The sequence below is a fragment of the Branchiostoma belcheri genome, unplaced genomic scaffold (assembly GCF_001625305.1).
Source record: "Branchiostoma belcheri isolate BF01 breed outbred unplaced genomic scaffold, Haploidv18h27 scaffold17, whole genome shotgun sequence".
NCBI classification, from domain to species: domain Eukaryota; kingdom Metazoa; phylum Chordata; class Leptocardii; order Amphioxiformes; family Branchiostomatidae; genus Branchiostoma; species Branchiostoma belcheri.
Genome location: NW_017803157.1, coordinates 3085614 through 3103014, shown reverse-complemented (window position 1 = coordinate 3103014; position 17401 = coordinate 3085614). Strand labels below are relative to the sequence as shown.

The 17401-nt window shown below is 43.3% G+C and overlaps 1 protein-coding gene and 1 pseudogene across 1 annotated transcript; one reads left to right on the top strand and one right to left on the bottom strand.

Moving 5' to 3' along the window:
* Positions 1 to 5: 5 nt before the first annotated feature.
* Positions 6 to 2019, top strand: LOC109466655 (renalase-like). The gene is made up of 3 exons (XM_019764386.1): positions 6 to 460; positions 754 to 1090; positions 1576 to 2019. The coding sequence occupies exons 1-3, from the start codon at positions 6 to 8 to the stop codon at positions 1981 to 1983; spliced, it is 1200 nt and encodes a 399-aa protein (XP_019619945.1). The 3' UTR covers positions 1984 to 2019.
* Positions 2020 to 2450: 431 nt separating this feature from the next.
* LOC109466660 lies at positions 2451 to 17003 on the bottom strand (annotated as a pseudogene).
* Positions 17004 to 17401: the final 398 nt, after the last annotated feature.

Sequence of the window (17401 nt, the reverse complement as noted above, 5' to 3'; positions counted from 1 at the left end):
CGAAAATGGCGACCCCCGGACCTTCGGTCGCTATCGTGGGCGGTGGAGTAGCGGGGCTGGTGTGTGCAGCGCGGCTGGGGCAGCTCGGGATCACCCAAACCACCGTCTTCGACACGGGGAGGCACGGGCCCGGCGGCCGGTGCTCCACCAGAAAAATCGATGTCGGCGGAAAGACGTTCCTTTTCGACCACTCGGCCCAGTATTTTACGGTCAGCGACGACCGCTTCGCTAAAATCGTCTCGTTTTTGCACTCAAAAGGAGCAGTGAAGGTGTGGAAAGGGCCAATCGGTGTGCTGAAGGGGGGTCGGTTTGAGAGGAGTTCCAACCTGCAAGCGTTTGTGGGCACAGAAAGCATGCAATCCGTCCCAGAATGCCTTGCGACTTTGTCAAGAGTGGAGAGGCCCGTTTGGGTTGGCAATGTGGTCTGGGAACCAATGGCCAAGAAATGGAAAGTTGACAAGTAGGTACAGCTGCAGTGTGTGTGTGTGTGTGTGTGTGTGTGTGTGTGTGTGTGTGTGTGTCCGTGTGTGTGTGTGTTTGTGTGTGTTTGTGTGTGTGTGTGTGCTTGTGCTTGTGTTTTTTTTTAAATTCCTATAGCTGGATGTTAGTAGATTGACATGAAATATCATTTCACATGGCTTCTTGTATTAAAGAGACTGCAAAGTACTAGGATATGGCAGTCACTGTTGCATACCTTGCAATATCTTAACATATACAAATGTAGTTTAACGTTGTTTATTTCCCTCACAACAGGTACGGTTACTTTGACTACCTTGTGATCGCACACAACGGGAAGTGTGCGGATCGCCTGATGGGAAACTCCGGGGCTCCGAGGATCCATGATCTTCTCCGTGTGCGCTTCACTCCGAAACTCATCCACAAGGTCCAGCAAATGCAGCTGTGCTCTCTGTGGGTGCTCCTGGTTGTTTTTCCCGCCAGCCTGAAGTTGTCGTTTGAAGGGGCGTTTGTGGAAGATGCAGACATCACATGGGTGGCAAACAATACTGCCAAGCTGGGACAGAGGGCGACTGGGGACAACAGCGAGTGTTGGACTATTTTTAGCTCCCGACAGTTTGGAACTGCACACAAGGTGAGGATTTTTATAATGTGGAATACTAGTACATGTATTTGGACATCGAGCATGAAGTTGGGATCTTTTCCTTCATATTCTAATTGTGGTGTGTTCCACTACTGCTTGTTAACATCTATGCCACTTTATCTATTTATTGGTTTGGTTGTTCAACACACACAGCCAGGGCATCCCAACTGGTCTGTGGCTATTACAAAGGGCATGTCCTGCTGAAGAGACATTGCAAGAACACTATTATAATATGGACAAATTAATTAACTGTCTTGAACATTGTTCTATGTAAATAAAAGCATTGTACTTGTGTAAAAAGAACTAAATTTATATGATTGAATCTATGTGGAGACTATGTGTGGATGATGTTGATACTTTGCATTGAATGTTATTAACGTTATGTATATTTATAAAACAGGTTTATATGAGATTATAAGGTATGACACAAGGTATGACAAAAGTACATTGTCAACATATCCATTCTTTGGTTGCAGGTGCCACAAGAGAACATCCCACCAGGCAAAGCTGACGAGGTGACAAAGAGACTCCTGGCAGCCTTTGCCAGAAGTGCAGGCCTGGATTCGAGAGCTCTCCCAACCCCAACCTTCACCAAGGTTCAGCTCTGGGGCGCAGCTGTCCCCCTGAACGTGCTAGACGGAGCCGACTGTGTGTTCCAGGCTTCGCACAATGTGGGGATCTGCGGGGACTGGCTGGTTAGCCCCTGTATAGAAGGTGCTGCCGTGAGTGGACTAGCTCTTGCCGAGTCCATCCATCGCCATGTTAGGGGTGAGAGGAGAGATACAGGCCTGGGCTGTACATTCAAACCTGTTCTCGGGCCTGCTATAGGATCCTTTCCTACCAACAGTAAACTGGTTTTTAACCCTGGTGGAAAGACTGGTTAAAAGATTTTATATTCAGCCTGTGAAAGATATCCTTTTCAATTTGCCACTAGTAAAATTTTTAGCAATGACTTCTAGTAAGAGTTTCCCTTGAAAAAAGATGATCCATACTTACACTCAGTCATTCCCATCAAAACAATACACAAATATATTAAATAAGCAATATGGATTTATTTTTAAAAAAGGTACAGACTGCTTACTATGCATTTCTTCAACCTTGATAGTTCAAACATGTTCTATTCAGACTAACGGTGCATTCTACTCATAATAATTATGAACAAATTGATGTTAGACTGGATAAAGATAAAAAAGATGAGTCTATTGTAATTAGTAATCTTATTATGATGAAACAATGCTTAAGATCATTGTACTTAACTTTACAATCTTTATCACATAACATTCTTGCTAGATGATTACATTCACCTCAGTGTGTGTACTCTAATCTGCATCTTCTGCAATTCCAACTATTTACCAATGAATTGGGCAGCTTAGACATTGCAGTGCCTTGAAAATATGTAAACAAACATTATATATTATATTCTACAGCCAATAGTTATGATAGAAAAAAGCTCATGATTGGATACATACTTTATAAAGCTGATGATCTCTACTTTAATATGTCAAGGTGCATCTCACGTTAACAGTGTTTCATGTGAACAGTATGCCGTATTCCGACCTCTGCTGCTATGAAACCTGGGAATTTTCACCCCTCCATGGTGCTATGCATCCTTGGAATGGGAAAATGGTGAACTGTCATGCGTCTACAATGACATACAGATGAAACCAGGTAAAATGAGATATCACATCACATCCCAGCTTATTTTAACCAGACGCTGAGGAAGTTGAAGTGTCGTCTTCGGCCGTCACGTGCGATTGGGGCATGCAGGATGTCTGTGTCAAACCCCTCGGTGTCACCATCCTCCATCACACCTACTGCCATGCACCTAGCAGAGAGAAAAGTACACATTAGCTCTGACTGATTGTGACCTGTACAAACATCATCAGGCCATGTTGATTTGATAACAAATATGAATTTTCGTCTCTTTCCAAAAGAGTTGTCGACCATACTGTAAATCGTGCGATTAAAAGCAGCTGCTGCAAATATATGCCGTAAATTGCAAAACAATGGAAACAATACTAATGTCCTAAAATTAAAGGCAAAGAAGAAATGAAAATGAAGAGTCTATTATTCGCCGTACCAATTGGTTCAACCTACAATACTCCGCCAACATGAGAGCCGACCTTACCTATCAGAGAAGTCGACTGTGCCGGCCAGGTCGGACGCCAGGCCCGGGAAGGCGGCGCCGTGCTCCGGTCTGGGCAGCACGCCGTACTTGTTCTGATAGCACACGGACTTCTCTCCGTCCCACGATGTCACTACCACGGGGACCAACTTGTCCGCAGACGCCGGAGACTGTGACAAGTATGGCCAGTGTTAGCTCTACACATTATTTTTAATTTTAAAAGGCTAACCCTGGATACAAGGACAACACGCTACATACATAAAGGATAGGATATGACAAAAAAAGCCGAAACTCAAGCAACTGGATATGATTTTGGAAACGGTCAGACGTTTCAGCTAGTATACTAGGATACTAGCTTTCATATCCAGTTGCTTGAGTAACAGCTTTTTGGCATATCGTATTACCTGGATGTCTAACCTTCGTCGACGTATAAAGGATAGGACATTAAAATCAAAGTCGTCAACTCATTACATCCCCAGGAGTATCTATTAAAAATAAACAAAGGCTTAAACTAAGTAGCACAGTTTAAAAAATAACATTTAAAGCTTTGCACATCAAATAGTCGTTTACAGAATGAACTCAGCGCTTGGGACAGAAACCGTGTTGATGTGATGGCGTTCAGCACCAAGGAAAGAGCCTATGTCTCGTGACTGCATTCGTAATACTAGCCTGGTATCCAGCCTTGTTAGCTTTAGTCCGCTACCCAAGATCCGCTCCCCGCCAACCATCCGCGATCCGCTCTTCGCCTTGTTGGCGGGGAGCGGATCTTGGGTAGCGGACTAAAGCTAACAAGGCTGAATACCAGGCTATCGTAATGCATGTAACAGGAGTGCGTTTACTTCGGGACCGTTTTCATCACTAGGTTAGCAACATTTCCTCCAAAATACACCAGTTTGTAGAACCAAAGTAGCCCGCAAGGGTGAGCAATTTAGTCTGGTTGGATGTTGAGAACAAGACCTGGCAATTTTGGCAACACCTCTGGAGCGGAGCCACTAGTATTTCACTGATCATTAGGCTATAGATTGTCGTCGATTTTTCATGTCTTCTTCTTCTCTTTAATGCTCAACACTATGTAATGATGATTCCGGCATGTCAAAGTGCTTTCCAAGTTTGTGCTCTGCTATGCACATAGTGAAGTTAGACTTATAATTCCATAGCCGTGAAAATGAGTATTGTATTGTCTCTTATGTTGGTGGCGACATTGAAAAACTTGAGTGTCACCACGTCTTGTGATTAAATGTTGATGAAATATAAAAAAAAAAAAAGAAGAAACGTACCTGTGCAGGTCGGTTCCACAGGGAGCCTATAGTTCTTCCCTCTGGCAGCTGCCACTTCACCCAGCGGCTGCCGACACCGTGATCATTGTCTCCGTTCGACAACAAAATCTGTGGAAAAGAAGGGAAAGTGATCTTGATCAATTGATGAAGGTTAGACATCCAGGTAATACGATACGCCAAAAAGCAGTTACCCAAGCAACTGGATATGATTTTGGAAACGGTCAGACGTTTCAGCTAGTATTCGCTAGCTTTCGTCAGTGACTGGGAAGTAATCTTGATCCATTGATGAAGGTTAGACATCCAGGTAAACAACAATACTCATAGGAAATTCGAACTATACTACTGGATAAATTACGGAGATAATTTCCGGACGTTTCGAGTGACATCCACCACTCATCACTCTTCTTAGTGACGATCAATCCAGTTTTACCTCACAGAAGAGCTAATTCCCATCGGTCATGACAGAGAAGACAGGCGCTGTGTACAGTATTTACAGATTTATAAATTTCCCTACACCTTTTTGACAAGCACAATGAAGAGTGTACCACAACTTCACGTCCCGTCCTAACCACTGCAACTCTTCAGTGTAGTGTGCATGTCGGGTGTGCGACAATGGCCGGGATTCGAACCCCCAACCTCCCAGTTCTTTGGTAGTTAGGGTTAGTAGTTTGGTAGTCTCCGTTTATTCTTGACATTACAATGTACATATACTTGAAAAAAAAAAAAAAACATAGGTAGGCAGGTTCTTTAATTTACTGAAACGAAAGCGAAGGCATTTGTTTCACCTCATTTGCATGTTCTACTGCCAACACCCGGGCATCCATGCTGGCGTATGTGTCGTCTGCAGCCACTCGCGGGTACCTCAGGTCTCGCGCGTTGTGATTGGCTACGAGCCAGTTGCCATGGAGATCGCCAACCTTCCCGCCAATTTTGCCCACCATGGTCCAACCTCCATGCGTCATATCACAGAACGCCTGCACGGAGTGATTTTCCTTGGTCTTTATCCAATAGAAACCATCTTCAAGCCTAGATGAAAAAATGTCGTTAGAACTTAATAATAATTGTTTATTGATTGATCGATGAGTACAATCGCTAGCATGTGGCAGCGCCACTAAAAAAGTAGCTCTGAATTGCATGCTAGTGTTTAAAAACAGAGAGACAAATGTTGCACAGTTACGAGTAACAAATAGACAACTAAACAAGTGAGTATTTCACAGTTAATATATAGGCAACTAAAAAGTGCGTAAAATGAACTTAACAATATTCACAATATCAACCAATAAGTAATCAATATCATCAGTGTAAAAAATAATAATTTTAAAGTATGTGGCAACTTACTAGCCACTACCAGGCTTCGGGTGCGGCAAACTGTTTTCTAAGCGCGGACCAACTCCCTCAGCATGTTATCTCTCTATTTGGCCGACCTCTACTCTTTCCAGCCGCCTCCCGAAGCCTGGTAGAGGCTAAGATCTTACTCCATTAAAAGCATCTAATGCAATTTCAGGGAGACAAGACAAAAATATTCTGGATGAAGAACTCTGTCTGATATTGACATTTACTGCTATTTCTTAATGTTCACATTGTCGTCATAATTTCATACTTGTAGCATTTGAAATAGCCCAAACAAGCTACGTGAAGCGTCTCTTTATTGGGTATCACCCATAAATAAATCTGGATAATCTTCATAAACGTTCTAATATAATGTTATTCGAAAATATTTTAAATGTTTCCTTACCCCCTCTCGTACCCACGACAGGCGATGTGGATTTCTCTACAGCTGTGCGCAGGGTTGTTCTCGTTCCCAAGTTGTAGGCCAAGGGAGTCGGTGCAACTCACTGCGACGGAAAAAAAAACAGTACACGGAAGTTCATGAAAGTAGCTAGTTCCTGGCTTATTCCAGGGTTTAGCTTGACGCTTTCAAATAATATATTTCAGAAGACATTCCGGCCGTGACAATATTTCTCGTAACGCTTCAAATGTACTGTAGACATATTTGAGATGGATTCATCGCACCAAAACTGCATATATGCGCATTTAAAGAAAGCGCATTGGAAAGGCTAACATTACTACGTACCCAGTTTACCGTCCAAGTAAAAGGACGACGCCAAACACTCGGACGGGGAGTTGCTGATCTCTGTGTTCACTACAAGGGCTTCGAGAAGGTTCTTCACCTGCAGAGAAAGCGAATTAAGGTTTTTTTACATGGACAGAATGTCATTCTGTCTGTCAACCTTCCATTGTGGGGTCGTGTGGCGTAGCGGCAGAGTACTCGACTCGAACCTAGAGGTCCAGGGTTCAAGTCCTGACATGCCACCGATCTTGTGCACTTGGGAAAGGCACTTTACACGAATTTCCTCACTTCGCTCAGCTAGGTGAAAAAGAGTATTGTATTGTCTCCTGTGTTGGTTGCGGCATTAATAAGTTGAAAAAACTTGAGTGTGCCGTCACCACGTCTTGTGATTACATGTTGGAATATATATATATATAAAAAAGAAAGAAAACGTTCACCTCTTCCAGTATAGACTGGTCGCATGTCGGTGTTGTGACGATGTTGTTGGATGTTGAGACATTACACATGCAGCCCAGAGGCGGCTTGATCGCTGGGGAGATACAGATGATGCTATAGAAGAGATAATGAACACAGGATATGTGATACAGAAAACGGATAATTCCCCTCGTTACAAGGTCGATTTTGCTATTCCTTGATGCAGACCACACCTCGTATTTGTTCTGCTCTATTCTATTCTATTCTATTCTATTCTATTCTATTCTATTCTATTCTATTCTATTCTATTCTATTCTATTTCATTCTATTCTATTTCATTCTATTCTATTGTATTCTATTTTATTCTATTCTATTCTGTTCTATTCTATGCTATTCTATTCTGTTCTGTTCTATTCTATTCTATTCTATTCTATTCTATTCTACTCTATTCTATTCTCAACATTGGGGTTTTTTTGCGAGGCATTCGCACCCAGTGGACTCTAAAAGTCTACAACCTTAATCACAAGACCACCATGCCACAGATGACTTTAGCGAGCCCCGCTGATCCTTCGCAACTGTCTTAATTTGCGATGCGACTTTTTGGCTGACGACCAAAATGCTTCAATAGACAGAGTTGTCAAACATGGTCATGGGCTAGCTCAGACACAATCGGATTTGATTGGAAGAGGACTTATAGACTCTCATCCGTGAAGCGACATTTGTCAGGGGTTGATGAGATCACAGGGACTTGATAACCTGATACTACAGGCTAGGTTTGCCGCCTTTGGTCGTAGTTAGGGGAGAAAATAGCCACGTCTTAATTCACGAAGAACATAGGTCGGAATCAGGACCCCTCCCGTTACTCTCCAATACGAGATTTAGGTTTTGGCTTATTCTTGGCGTTTCACATTTTAGGGGCTCCCTTTTTGTACTGGCATCTTGGTTTTTCGCCAGCCTTGGATGGCAAATGGTATCTGCCTGGCCTGGCCAATTTGATACTGTCTTTGCAGCCACAGAAAGATATGCTTGGAGATTCTAGGTAGTGCATCAGTTGATAGACGTTAGCCTCTACCAGGCTTGGGGAGGCGGCTGGAAAGAGTAGAAATCGGCCAAATAGAGAGATAAGCATGCCAAGGGAGTTTGTCCGTTGAGAGAACATTTGGGGTGCGGCGAAATGTTCTCTCAACGGACAAACTTCCTTGGCATGCTTATCTCTCCATAGTATTTGGCCGATTTCTACTCTTTCCAGCCGCCTCCCCAAGCCTGGTAGAGGCTAGATAGACGTATGAAAATTGGACTCGCTGCGAAAGCACGTACAGAACAAGATTGAGCTAGCATCTGTTTGGAGATGAATAGCTGTCACCGTGAGGGTCATGTTTGAGGGTCAAGTTGCGACCCGTATCATGTTATGATTTATTGACACAGCACCACTCTAGACATATCTATCCCGCACCTCGCGGCTTGACGCTGTTATTCTTGGCATTGACAACTCTATCATCTCTTTGGGATTGATTTGGGGGGGTAGCTCTAGATCATCTCTAGGTCATATGTGAAGGGAAAAAAAACAACCAGTCAACCACCAACCAACCATGGCCGAACGTCCCGTCCACTCCCGAATGTTTAACCTTTTTGAAACATTCGGTTGGTAATAACAAAACAGTAGGCGACCTCGCCGAACACCAGCCAACCATGCACAGCCGACCTTGCTCGCGACCTACAAGTACAAGTAACCATACTTTTGCTTGGGAGGGTGCGTATGTGTGTCAATCGATCAATCAATCAATTAATCGATCAATAAATCAATCGATCAATCAATCAATCAATCAATCAACCGATCGATCGATCAATCAATCAATCAATCAATCAATCAATCAATCAACTGTAACCGGTACAATGTATGGCAAAGAAGAAACAACAGGAGTAGATACATGAACTACTAGTATACTAAAATAGAATTCTAACAAAGTCTATAGGGATACTAAAGCTAATCTATTGTGTTTTCTTAAGGAGGGTATTATTACATTCTGTAATTAAGGAGATATGTCAGTTACTAGTATTTACAATACGGTGTCTCTTTTGTAGCCCACCCACACGTCCACAGGATACCGGAGCGACAGTGTGTCGTCCTATGACAGATACACCAGGAAGCGGGCCGGGCCCTAGGTACAACACTAACGTCCGTCCGGAGAGGACAGCTCCTCCCCCATGTTTCACGACCTTTCCGCTTACCTTTCTTCTCCACAACCCTCCGCGGGAGATGCTTCTATCAGCGGTCCTCACTCCGGGCTTGGTGTTATCTTTAAGGGCAAGACAGCGCGTTCACAGCACGAGGGCTCTCCATGTGTGCTTGTAGATGAGATTTTAGGAGGGGGTAGGCACCAGCAAGGTGGTGGCATGGAATTTTAACCCCTGTCACACATATGCCGAATATTAAAAAAGTTAAAAAAACTTATCTTATATAATTCATACTTTTGATCAATAGTGTTGGGCGTTTCTCACAGTTAATGATATCTCGGTGTGGTTCCTCAAGCCTTACAGTTGCCAAGATCGATAAGTTATCTGTCTTGGCAACGGTGTTGGCCCGAGAAGAGAGGGCAAATTCAAACATGCACTCAGAACTGAGCCAGAGACTTTTTGCTGCGGCCTGGCCTGATATCTGATTACGCGAAATGTCTTCCAGACCCTGGAGACGCCGACACTCACCTTGGGAATGAGGACAACGATTGAAGTCCCTAGCCCTGTCACACGACGAATTTGGCCTCCCGAACACCAGCCGAATGCCCTCAACCTAGCCTCTATCAGGCTTCGGGAAGCGGCTGGAAAGAGTAGAAATCGGCCAAATAGAGAGATAACATGTCAGAGGAGTTGGTCTGATGGGAAAGAACAAAATGTTTATGGAAAATATTCTCTCCCTTCAGACAAACTCCCCTGGCATGTTATCTCTCTATTTGGCCGATTTTTACTCTTTCCAGCCGTCTTCCGAAGCCTGGTAGATAGAGGCTACCCTTAACCATGGTTGGTACGGTCGGCGCAAAATTAAAGTCGGCTCGTATTCGGCGAGTTCGCGGCTTCTGTTTGGCTGCACCATCCGAATGTTCCAAAATGTTTTCAAACATTCGTGGGTTGGCCGGAGAAGTTCGATCATAATTGGCTGTAAGTTAACAGAACGCCAGCCAACCATCTCGGACTAATTCAGCAGTGTTCGGTGGTCAAAGCTGACTAAAATTTAACTCAAATTCATTTAGATTCGTTTAGAAAGGTAGGCGTGGTATCAACCTAGTAGGACTGCCCCCGAACGTCAGCCGAATTAACCAGGTCGGCTGGTGTTCGGGGACAAATTCGGGGGAAGGTCGTGAATATGTGTGACACTGTCGTGAATGTGTTGCCACTGAAAAAAAAAAAAACATCTGGAGAGACGAACTCCGAAGGAGCAGTTGCCAACATTCCTCGATCCGCAACGAATGGACCTGTGGTGGTTGAGATTTTTGCATTCCAACATTTTATGACTAGACATGGTGACGGCACACTCAACTTATTTTATACCGCCACCAACGCAGAGGAGAAATACAGGACAGGGCAATATACAATACTCATTTTCACTTCAGTGGAGTGAGGAAAGTCGTGTCAAGTGTCTTTTCCAAGGGCACAAGATCGGTGGAATGTCGGGACTCGAACCCAGGACCTCTTGGTTCCGAGTCGAGCACTCTGCCGTTACGCCACACGACCCCACGAGAATGGATTTCCCATAGTTTGACGCACGAAATCTTGTGGGCGTGAGACTTAAAAACTGGAAAATGCGACATTAAGCCACAACTGATAGATTAACCAACCACAGACTTCAGTATTGTGGAAGGGATACTTGAAATAACATACTGCTTCTAGACCACACATAAGTACAGGGGATTCCACTTATTTGTATTTCTTATAATTGTATATTTCGGGTAATTGTATAGAATTCTAAAACACCAAACCATTTACCATTCACACCATTGTAAAAACAAGTCATGATTGTATAGCGCATTATCGTATATTCCGGCGTATCGTATAGAATTTGGTCCGACTAGATCGTATAATGACCCAGAGCTACACATTAAATGTTAGCAAAGATGGCATACAAGTGCCTGTATAAAGACACTGGACCACCAAAAAAATCGAAAATGAGTGTTTAGGGCCACAAAGAAAGACGTATTGATAAACTAATCCACAAACGTCCTTCATTCAAGACACTCAGAGGGTCTGGAAGAGACGTGTACCAGTAATACTCATATGGTTTAGCTTAGTCACAACATGATCGCCCGAAGGGCCCTAAAGGTTCTGTTTGGAGATATTGAGGTGGGGCTTTGAGTAGACAAGATAGACACTGAAAAATGTAGTTAAGAAGCAAGCCCTTCCTATGGCGACGACAAATGTATCACATCTGGCAAAATAGACAAAGTATTTTGCGAGAGGACAGTTTATCGCAGCTTATTTTTTACTGTGCAAAGTGGCATTTAGGAGTGCAAAAGAGTGATATGTTAAGGCTTTGTCGTCAAATACAATGTATTTACACGTATTGTACGTCTAGGAAGCAAGCAGTGCGATTGTATGGCTTTGTCGTCAAACACGGTGTATTTACATGTATTGTACGTACGTCCAGAGAGTAATTTTGCACTTTGCTATATCTCGCAAACAAAGATGGTGTAATTTAAAAGGCGTCAAATGCAATTTCAGGGCAGCAAAGCAAAAATATTCTGGGTAAGGAAATCTGTTTGATATTGACCTTGTAATTACTGCCATTTTCGTCATCATTTCATACTTGAAGCGTTGAAATATTCTCCAAACAACGCGTCTATTTTGGGTACCACCCATAAATAGATAGAACCAGCTGCCTATGATACAAAATAATCAACCATTTTCCGACATCGCATTTCTACCTCACAGATATGTTAACAGTTTGTTATGGGATCGATTCAACTTTAATACAACATAAAAAAACGACCAGAAAATCAAGTTTTTGCCACCCTGAAATTGCTACGAGTGCCCTTAATAGAGAGGCTTGCGAATCGCTTTTGTTGCTTCGATCCATCTGTCCCAAACGAACGCCGACCCCGAAAACCTCCCCATGTTTGTCAGAGCGACTGCCTCGCCTTGCCAAGTCCCCCTCGCCACACATCACACGTGTACTTTATCAGGCCTCGTCTCGGCCTGGCTGGCCCCTTTGAAGACGTGCCACGACTGTTCCCGTCGATTTTCCTCAGAAGCGCACACATCTGGGGAAGTCGCCAAGTTCAACTCGCCTGGCAACTTGTCATCCTGACACCCGCCGCTCTGTAGTTCAGCGCTCAGCCGTAGAGAATCTCGTTTCGCCATAGAGTACTCTCAGTATGTGGACGGGTGTTAGAAGGACAGTTGTTATACTCGTATTCTTAATGGGTGCCTGCATGGGGGTGGGGGGGGTGGGGGGTGGGTCCCGACAATGCTCTACGCTGAATCCGGAAACCTCTCGATTATGCTTTAAGATAAATTACAAGTGGCTACAACGCATTACGTAGAATTAAAACGGCGAATACGCTCTATGCAAAATGCGCCAATTACGCTCTACGTTGAATTAGAGCGACCCGTCTACGCTCTACGTAAAATTAAAACGACCGATTACGCTCTACGGAAAAGGGCTTGCGGGCCCCCCTTAATCTGTTTTCTGGATGAGATCTTGTCTCGGTTCAATCTTATACGAGACCCATCGTTAAGCCCCTGTCACACATAGCCGAATATGGCCTCCCGAGCGCTGCCGAACTCTTCCCAACCATGGTTAGGAGTAGGTCGAAGCCAACATTTCTGCTGTCCACTTATCACTGGATTTTGGCGAGCTCCTGTTTCCCACGGTGTTATAAAGACCGAGCCTCAAAATTCGAAACATTAAGAACAGGTGTTCCACTAGCTAGTTTGGATCGAGAGTTGGAAGACCGATATTGTCCTGGTCTGTCTAGCTGCCAAACTAGTTTTGGGTTCGGCTGAAGTTCGGGAGCTAATCGGACTTACCTTTCTATTTTGATCGGAACTAATTTGAGTTAAATTTGAGTCAAATTTAACCTTAAACACGCTCCGAACATTGCTGACTTTAAAGTACTCCCGAATGGTTGGCTGATGTTCTGCTGAGCGCTGACTTACCGTATCAATTCCTACACGGGGTACGGCCGGGCAGCTTTTGGGAGCGAAATGTACGATTAATAAAAGACAACAAAACACAGAAAAGCTTTTAATAACAGTCATGGGAACTACTAGTATTTTTGTATATTCTTGTGAATTCTTGATTTTTCGTTCATACAAACAGCCCGGCCGGGTCCCGGTTTGGAAATGTGTCCTAAGCATGACCATGGTTGGGGGGAGTTCGGCTAGTGTTCCGGAGACTAAATATTCGTCAATGTGTGACATGGACCTTACAAACGTACTAGTATATTTCTCTTGCTCTCCTGTATCTGTATCTGTATGGCCGGTATAACCGCCTTTCGGCGTAACGCACCAGCTTCTGTATCTGTATCTGTATAGTCGGTATAACCGCCTTTAGGCGTAACACACCAGCTTCTGTATCTGTATGGCCGGTATAACCGCCTTTCGGCGTAACGCACCAGCTTCTGTATCTGTATGGCCGGTATAACCGCCTTTCGGCGTAACACACCAACTTCTGTATCTGTATAGCCGGTATAACCACCTTTCGGCGTAACACACCAGCTTTGCAGGCACGCGGCGCGGCGGCAGCTGGCTACATTACACCGATCGACTTGTTAGACCTAACCCTTGAACTTCTAACTCTAGACATTGTTTAAAGCTATCTAGTGACAATGCCCCTACTGTACGTACATTGTACTTGGTGACAGTGAGTTCCACTCTGCGATAGTTCTAGGAAAGAATGAATTCTTGAACACCTCAATCCTTGGTTGATAACTCTGGTACTCGAAGGCATGGCTATTTCTTAATTTACGAAGTATTTCGACTTGGAACGGATACTTGGAAAGATTCCACGAGGCCCGTCTATCTGTAGCCCCCACGCACTCAGAACCTTGTAAAAACCCTCCACCGTAATTTGCCCCTCCACCTCCATATGGCACATGCAAGCCTACAGCATATGAAAAGTATTAAAGACAGGTGGAAGAGGACAAGTGGTATATATAGCTGCGTCTCAGCATGCCCGTAGCCAGGGGGGGTTCGGGGACTCGGAGAACCCCCCCCCCCCACAAGGCTCAAAGGTCCACTTTTTGGTCCACTTTTTATGTAAAGGTCCACTTTTTATGTAAAGGTCCGCTTTTTGGTCCACTTTTTATGTAAAGGTTCAAGATTTTTCTTGAAAAGATTGACTGGAATCGTAGAAAAACTGCTCCCTTTGTCATTGAATTTCTTCTTGGAAATCCTCTCAAAAATGCACGAAATGCCATTTTAGAAGGTTCATTTTTCAAAATTTTACGGGGGTGCATGCCCCCGGACCCCCCTCAAGCAGTGGGAAGACCCCCCCCCCTTCAAAATCCTGGCTACGGGCATTGTCTGATAGGGTCACAGACGGGCGAACGCTCCGTGTCGCTTCGAGTAGGTCGTGAATAAAAGGTTTAAAGGGGCATTATGTAACTTTTTGCACAAAAATTGATTTATTTTAAGAAATATTCGTGTTATTAAGTTTACCGAAGGAAAACATATTGTTTTTGCTACGTTTCTTCTTCTTCTTCCGTCCCAAACACTTACCTGTGACCTGACCAATGACCTGATTTGTTGAGGTCTCTCACCATGGTAACTGGTGTTGGGTTACATAATGTTGCAATTTTATAGTAGGAGGGATTTATACTCCTGTCTGACCATATACATGAATGTATTTGAGTAAGAATTAACAGAGAAGACCATATGCGAAGGTAAACATTATGCATTTGCTTTGCAAATGTTACCTTTAGATTGTCTCACATTTCTCACATTTATGGTTGGTGCTAAAACAGCCCACACGAGGCGCATTTAGTTTTTGGCACCACCAGAAACTGCCAGAATGTAAACAAAAATGGCTGGAAGCTGTGTTTCCAGCTTTTAAACGCACTCGTAAGGCGTCACATTTTGGCACCTCGACTTCCTAAATGACACTTACTTAGTGCGTTCATACCAGACTTTTCATGACCGGTTTTGTAAAAATCCTGTCCGGTGAATATCCAATTAATCGGCCAAGACTGCAGTTTGAATAAGTAACCGTTCCTCCCGCTCTTACGATTGTTGTCCTTGGCCTTCTTGTATGCCGTCTTCAGGTTCTTTACCTTAGTGTGGCTCTGATCTTACATGTACTTATTTGCCTGGAGTAGGGATGATTCAACCTATTTTAAAGAAATTACAAGAAAATTTACTTTTTTTAGGTTTACGATTGCTTGACCCCTGGAAGTTTACTTGATCTCAACATTGCAAGCCAGTGTGGGCTTTACAAGATCTTGATTTGTAATTTATGCGACATCAAGTCTACTTGAAAACCTCATGAACATCCTCCAAAACTTAGAATCACGCAGGACGAAATGCAGTAGTCAGCGGCACGTACTGTCTTGTCCTGAGAGATGGGTAGGTTTACTAACACTGACGGCGTACTTTTATCCTTAGGCCACAGCAAGTAATTTTTATGGATGACATCAGCGCGCGCATTAATTTTCGCCTGATTTTGAAAAAAAAAAAACACAAGAAATTTTGTTGCCTTCTGACGTCATGACAGTGGTCAACATGCCGAAAATGGGCAAAGATGTCTGTTGCCATTCCGGAAGGTGGATGGTAGATAGCTATGAAGAGAGGAGACAAGTAAAGGCTCTGATTTAATGTTTTGTTTCTTACTTTGATGCAGTGATATGTGATGCTGGCTGTCTATATGTGATGTTCCCACTGAGTAGAAACCATCTGTACAATGATTGAGTCAAAATTTTAAATTGTAGGAACCTTGTTTTATTCGGCCCGCCTTGTTTTTTTTTTCGCCCGCTCGCATTAGATTTGGAGTCTGCGGAGGATGTCATCCATAAAATTTACTTACTGTGGCCTTAGGCCACATAGCTGCAAATGGGTGAAGACCCCCAGACGATGCTTTTGCCAACAAAACGAAAACTAAAGACGGTATAATAGTCGTAAATACCTGTTTCAAAGACCCTAACACATGGTGCGCATCAAGGGCTGGTAGACAGTGAAGTCAACTGTCCAACACTATTAATTCTACCAATCATATACACCACCAGATACCTCAACAGTCTTGGCAAAGCGGAACTTCTATTTTTGGCCAAGAAGAAATAAAAAGTCGCTCATATCTAAAGGATGGATTTTGGTGAAACGTTAGTTCAATAGTTGACCAATATAAAATAGTGTCCGAATAAAAAGTATAGCTTTCTAGTTTGTTTTCGTTTGGTTATTCAGGTTGTTTACATTGATGCTACTGCCACATGTCATAACTGATCAATTTCAATTTCTTCGGAAAGGGAATAGATATAAAAAATTTCCTTACAAAATAGTATTTCTTCCTAGAAATAGGCATGTATATTTAGAGTGTTTCATACACATACAACGCAGAGCAATTTTGTCTCTGGTAGTATAAGTTGGAAATTAAACCAACATACCAAATATTATACGTCAATGGCATTACTTGAATTATTAGCGAAGAAGCCTGAAAGTGAGCAAAGATTTTGTCAACAAAAAACGATAACGTCTTCAAGTCTAGCCAACGATACCCCAACAGTATCAAATGAAGAGCAAGTTTCCGTCGTCTGCATTTCTGTGTCTCCCAACCATTTCATAGCCGACTATGAAACCCCAGAGACCAAGCATAAACTTTTATTTTCAGTCACTAGCTATTCGCAAGAAAACATATCACGCAAAATAAGGTTACTTCTCAGACATAACTTACTTGTTATCCACGTGTGTGTCTCCTAGATGGTAGCCCTTCACCGTAACCGCTAGTAGTATCACTAGTACAGAGACGACCACCGGACCCGCATTTCTTGTGTGCGCCATTTTCCTTTCTCTGACTGCTGGTTCCCTGGCGGCGGCAATGTGAACTGCAGGGGGCGTGACACCATCTTGAGTCGTACTCAAGGCTTAAATTTTGGTCAAGGTCGGTCATGAACCAAGCAAAGGTTTTGGGTGAATTAAATGTTAGTAGATGATATGATGTTGAATACACGTGAAATATATGGATGACATCCACGCGCGCATGAATTTTCGTTAATTCGTCTCTAGAACAAAATTTCACTGTAAATCGTACTAAAACAGCTACAAATGAGCAAATATATGCCGTAAGTTACAAAAATAATATTTGAAAACGATACTTATGTCGTAAAAGGCCAAATCAAAAGAAGAAAATGTGAAGAAATGAAACTGAAGAGTCTATCATTCGCCATACCATACTCTGTGAGTCTGTGTGCAGTAATTTGTTCAACCTTCGTGACCAC